This window comes from Silurus meridionalis, chromosome 3 (genome assembly GCF_014805685.1).
Source record: "Silurus meridionalis isolate SWU-2019-XX chromosome 3, ASM1480568v1, whole genome shotgun sequence".
Taxonomy (NCBI): Eukaryota; Metazoa; Chordata; class Actinopteri; order Siluriformes; family Siluridae; genus Silurus; species Silurus meridionalis.
Window position 1 is genome coordinate 32,776,178 of NC_060886.1, and position 6,304 is coordinate 32,782,481.

Here is a 6,304-nt window from a genome sequence, read left to right on the forward strand (position 1 = left end):
ATGAATATGCAAGGCTCATTGTACAAATTGTTTTCCAAATGCATTAATTTATTTTATAATTTATTTATTACATTTCAGTTGAATAAACACAGCAGAAAAACACAAATTCAGTTTCATCAAGTGCCAAAAGATCAACAACTTGTTGACTCAAGTTATCTTATGTCTCTCCATGGCAGCAGACACTGTGTTATAAAAATCCTCTCCCCAAGTTGTTCCCTTTAGGGACTCCATGCTCAAAAACCTTTTAGCGTCCGTTATCTCAAAACTATCATTAATCCCTCGGATGAAAATTAGGAGCTGAGCATTGTCTTTTATGTCGTTGCCTTCATCCAGTATTAGTGAATATAACTTGGACTTTATTTGGCTGGCTATATCTTTGTCAATCAGTTCCACACGGCGAGTCACAGTTCTGCGTGACAGACTGATTTTTTTCAAACTTGCCTTTGCTCTCTGGACACAAGACACCTGCCGTCTCTACCATGCATTCTTTTAAAAACCTGCCTTTGGAGAAAAGCTTGCTAGCTTTTGCTAATTTGAATGCCAGCAAAAAGACTTGCTTTGGTACTTGCTCTTGAATCGCAGTTTGACGGTGAAAAAAATTTTGCTGCTTCTGTAAATTAGCTGCCAACCTCTGAGCCGTAGCCGCCCGTTCCTGCGTTGACTGCTTGCTAGCGTAGTTGGCATGCTTCATAGCAAGGTGACGGCTGATATTGTACTCGTTGAAAACCGTGACAGTTTCTTGGCATATTGGGCATACAACTTTCAGTGAAAATATATTTTGTTGTCCACTCCGTATTTAACACTCGGCACTCACTATCCACTTTTCTTTTCTTTGATAAGCTAATTTTTGCAGAAGGGCTTATAAAATGGCCGGATTAATAAACCCAACGGGCAGTGTGTGGCCCATGTCTGATCTATAGGATCTTTACAATGTGTGTATGTAAGGTACACAGAAAGTCTTTGGTTACTATGTTTTCTTACCCATTCAGGAACAGTATTAGCTCAGGTTTTTTCAGTGTGTATATATATACTTGTCTGTTATCTGCAATAAACTGAAGAAGAACATATGCACCATTCTGTGTGCTGTGTGATTCTTCCCTGATCAGAAAAGACACCACGGGCATCGTAGATCGTATGAAAAACCTCTCCAATAATTAAGTGTTTGTACGGGCTTAATAAAAATCTAACAATATCTGAGTGAAAGAAAGGATGTTGTGAAGAAATGTGTGTTGCGTTAAAGGTTTTTAATTTTGCCTCTTTTTTTATAATATTGATTTATTTATATTTGTAAGAAAAATAGAGAAATTCATGCTGAATTAATTGCGCATTAATAAAATAAGTGCTGTTAAAATGAATTTGGGTTAATGTGTTATTAACTCGTTCATTTTTACATTTTTTTCAGTAAAGGTCAACCCAAAGTTGTTAAGCTTTTTAATGAAAACAGCAGGAAAACTGTAATGTGAGGAAAATGCACAAGAATCTGCATGCGCTCTGTTATACTGCATGTATTATATGCTGTATAATAATGATGGTTTCTACAGCTGTGGCATCATATTGATGTTATTAAGAGTATGATTGGGACTGAAGGCTGATGATTGGGTGTAAAATGCACGACCCACCACTGTAAAGAGACGATCAATAACACTGTGCAGATCTATTATGTATTTTATTGTGTACAATTATGTACAAAAAATATTACAAAAAATAATCTATAATTAATTATTTAATGTAATAAATTTTTTTGTCTTTATGTGCGAACGGAGAAAGCTGATCTGCTGAAGGCACTTGGTGACGGCTGGAGGAACGGGCTTTATGAGGTCTTTTTTCCACGATTCCAAAGCGTTCAGAGCGACTTTGGGGTTGCTGGGTGCCAGATCATGAGTGGCATAAACCACTGCGAGCTGCAGCTCCCACGGCAAATCTGCACACAAAATCCATCATAAAATCAGGACTTGCTGAAGCACTTTCCCGTTGATAGAGAACTTAGATTGATAAAGGACTTGTTTATTTGATCCTTTAGTGATACCTTTTTGTCTCCTGAACTCAGTAACGCTTTTTGTTAGATCCTCAACTGATGTTGCCACGTTCTCCTTAAGGCCTTGTTGGCCAAGTCGCCCTGTTTGAGATGAACCGAGTGCGAGAACATGAGTGAAAAACAAAAGAATCGAGAAATAATGAGAGATAATGCTCTAAAACAGGATTTACAGGAAACTTACCAAGTAGCCTGAATATTGCTGCTACAGAGACGTTTCTGAACTTTGTTTCCTCTGTTTGTGTTTGTTTCAGCCAAGTATTCAAAATGAGCCACACACTTTTTCTGAAAAATACAAAATTGGACATATTAAGTTTTCTTGAGGCAGTAATAGAATACCATCAATTGTACGTTTATGCAACAAGAATGTAAACATTTGCAGTATTTGGGACACACACTGTCTCATATGAGTCTGGAAAGATGAGAATTAAACACATTGAAGCAGTTTCACATTCAGTACCGTATAACATGGGAGACGGTCCAAATCCAGCCCAGTTGTGCACAGAGAAGGTCCAGGCTGAATACGTAGTCCCAGGCAGCAGGACAGAGATCATCACCATACCACCTGCTCTTCTGGAAAGTCAGACTTTTGTCTTTCAGAAGAGCCTTCAGTGTGCTGGTGATGGCTCTGTAGATGTCTCCAGGAGGCTCCTGTGAGAAAATACATCTTTTCTTTAAAAACCAGATCAATGAAACAATGTTTACAATAATATGATCATAACTGAAAGGTCACAACCAATCACAAGTGCAGATGATTGAAATACTGAGGTAGAGCTCTAACTGTGCATTCTGCTCTTTTTATAACCTCCATTTATTACTCTTATGTAAGGAGGAGTCCTAGAAAAGATTTTAGATACACATGCAAAGTAGCACACGTTACTAAAGGGTTTATGTATCAGACAGTAGCAGGAGTAAATAATGCTCTAGAATAGTACATGAGTATGTAATTTGAGGCACAGATTTAGTTTGTTTATTCAGTAGTGAGCACAGTGTCACATGGTTCTATATCACTTCCTTTATTAGTATATTATGAAACACAGATTTATTAGCTTGCATGTTTATTGCACTGATCTGATCATTTTTATCATAAACAGCGTCATTAACGCTGGAGTTCAGTGCAGTTTCTTTGCTGCTGGTTATCAGCACTAATACACTACACTAATAAAAAAAGACTAAAATAGTGATGTAGAATAGTGATAGATACTTATTGATTTAATTCATCATGAATTTATAATGTATTTACTCCATAGATCACATGGACATTGAAAATTAAAAGTAGATTAAGAATGAAGTAAAACACATAAAAATTCCAGTTGAAAAATGATGTTTAATGACTGTTCTGGTGACTGTTGTGATGAGAATCAGCTACTTACTGTATCCCAGTGCAGATATTTGCTGAGCAAGTAATAAATCTTTCCATATGCCTTCATTTTGCACACGATGTGAACGGCTCTGCATAAAGGGCTGTTACAGGAGAAAACACTTGGCCATGCTGTCACCATGACCATTATCAGTTTTGGGGCTTGAGAAAAGTCTGCAAAGGAAACAAAATGATATCACAGATTAAAAATACACTGTTTATGAAGAAATACAAAACCAAAAACAGAACACAATTGGCTTCTTTATATTCCTTTTTTTAGTAAATATATAATGAAATGTCAATATAATCTCACCTTCTTTAAGAAATCTGTAGGCGAGGGCATGTGCTTTATGAGAGTCTCCTCTCTTTTGACACAATCCCACATAAACCCTACAGAGAGACTGCAGGAGTTCATGTCCCATAGACTCTTTCTCCGCGTTGATCTCCAAAACCGCTTTCAGAAACGTCTCTGCCAACGACTAAATAAGACGGAAGAAAATGTTCAACCAACATCCGACTAAACCAAACCTGTATTCAAGTCATGTTTTTAAAACAAATGTTAGTGGATTAAGACTTGAGTGTAGATTAGGTTTAGGAAAAATACTCGACTTTGCATAAACCAAAACCTGGAGTAAACATTTTACATGACAAATCATATCTACTGTTTAATTTCAGAACATCAGGACCAGTGAATTATGGATTGACTATTAAAACTGAGAAAACTCAAATCCAGAGCTATAGAATTGCATGTACACTGAATAAAACAGAAGATAATCACTGACCTCGTTCACACAAAACTTGGAAATGACAGATTTTTCTTCATCTGTCAGAGAAGGAAGGTCACATTTCCCTTTAAGAAGTGCATCTATCCAGTTTGGAGATAAAATATCATCACAGGAATCCTGCAGTGTTTTTAATGCACTAGTGATGAGGGATTGATCAAGTCGATGCTTTTTAGTGGCACTGGGTGGTGGCATGTCTGATGCAGCTCTCTTTGCTCTAATATGAACAAAATGTGATCAAATCACATGACACAGACAATTCTACAGTATAGATAATACATTAGGAATGTGATATTACAGGAAATAATCAGTATAAATAAAGTAAAAACAGTTATAGAAACTTACTTGTTTGTGTTGGTGTCCTGCATCTTTAAACTTTTTGTATATAAAGTGTGCAATTATTAAATATTTCGAAAAATATCCACAAGCAGTCCTGATTGTCCTGTCGCCAGAAAAAGAGATTGTTTGTGTACTGATTTCATGGAAACAGGGCGTGGTTTTGTGACATGTACTTCTTTTTTGGTCTCTATTGATTGGTGCGTAGTGGAAAAGTGATGCACCAATCAGGGACGCGGACGCTACCAGAGAGGCGGAGTTTCTAGGATCAACGAGCCATCACTGTAAAAGTGATGGGAAGATCGGATCATTTTAGTGAATCGGTTCTTTGAATCTCATTCATGAAAATTATCGAATCTTTTTTGAATAATTTATTTCCTCTACATAACCTACGGATATTTTGCGATGCTTTGCTCACGCGCGTCCAGTAGAAAATGAACGAATCACTCTTTGAGACGAATCGTTCTTCTGAGTCACAATAAAGACGTTCAGAATCAAGGAATCGTTCATAACCGACTCATCAATACTCTGCATCATCAGTAATGAGCTCCGGGAGAAACTCTGTGTTCCAGGTGGAGGATGAAGACCCTCTGCCGGGATGGAGCGACTGTAAGACCCCTGTAACGGTGACTTTCTAGTCTTTAAGGGTTTTATTCTCTTTGCAACACCGAGTCCCACACTTTGAGAACCACTGAGCTAGGCTAACTAGCCGGCTAACTAATCTTAGCTTCAGTAGATTTTATCTTCAGGTTAAATATTCTACATTTAGTGAGTTAAAAAATTAATTATAAATATCGTAATAAAGAATAAAATAATTTATTTGTTTTTGGTCAACTTTCAGTTAAATATTCTAAAAAACTAGTTAACACAAAAACAGCACTAGCAAACCCGGCTAGCATGAGGCTAATGATGATGTCTCCTACACCATTAGCCGAAATGTCCATTTCTGCTCACTGCAACATTTCTGGAAATGTTATCACTCATTTATTTATGTTTTTTAGTCAAATTTATAATTTTTTCCTGCAAGTCCACCTGTTTGAGGCTTATGGGTAATTTGTTTCACAATAATAATAATAATTGTAATTATATTAATCATAAATATCACAATTAACTATTATTTTAATAATCAATTAATCTTGTTTTATAATTAGATATTTTGCTTATTATAACTGTATAAAATGCTCATTCAGAGGATTTATGTATAAAAATGTACTTTAAAAATGCTCAAGTCACATATTGAGTTTAACAATCTTTAATTTAGAGATTTTAAAGTTTATAGTAGCTGTTTGTTGACGAGTGCATGTGGGATTTCACCTTGAACACATTCACTCATGCTGCATTTCTTCTTTCTGTAAAAAACACAAAACAAAAAAATCATTTGAGTATAAAAGATGAAGCAATTTGTGTAAATCAACATTTGTATTGTATTTTACAGATGCTAAGTTGACAAACAAAAAATTGATATAAATTTTAAAAAGATTTTTGATATAAACATCTAGAATATATAATGAATTAAATTTTGTATAATAATGAAATGATATTTGCATAAATTAAATGTACAAACATTGAAAACAAGCATTTGAACGTAGTAAAGTCGCAGTAAATCACGTTTGAGAACAGATTAATTACTGTTGTAGACAAATGCTATAAAAAGAGAAAGAAACGGAGAAACGCAGCAAATTAACAGACTTAATGAAAAAAAAAAAGGAATAAATATGCATTTGTGTACAAATGCTGTTATTTGCTGCTTTTAGATTTAGTGTTTGTTCGCAACGTTTTAATTAAATCATCACG

At 35.5% G+C, this 6,304-nt stretch overlaps 1 protein-coding gene across 1 annotated transcript; it reads right to left on the bottom strand.

The window, feature by feature from the left end:
- Positions 1-147: 147 nt before the first annotated feature.
- LOC124382745 (little elongation complex subunit 1-like) lies at positions 148-4,638 on the bottom strand. Its single transcript, XM_046844951.1, has 9 exons — positions 4,520-4,638; positions 4,175-4,391; positions 3,706-3,871; positions 3,406-3,566; positions 2,493-2,683; positions 2,217-2,317; positions 2,027-2,116; positions 1,756-1,921; positions 148-409 (listed from the first exon to the last, which is right to left on the bottom strand). Exons 1-9 carry the CDS (start codon positions 4,540-4,542, stop codon positions 148-150), a joined length of 1,377 nt encoding a protein of 458 aa, XP_046700907.1. The 5' UTR covers positions 4,543-4,638.
- Between the last annotated feature and the right edge of the window lie 1,666 nt (positions 4,639-6,304).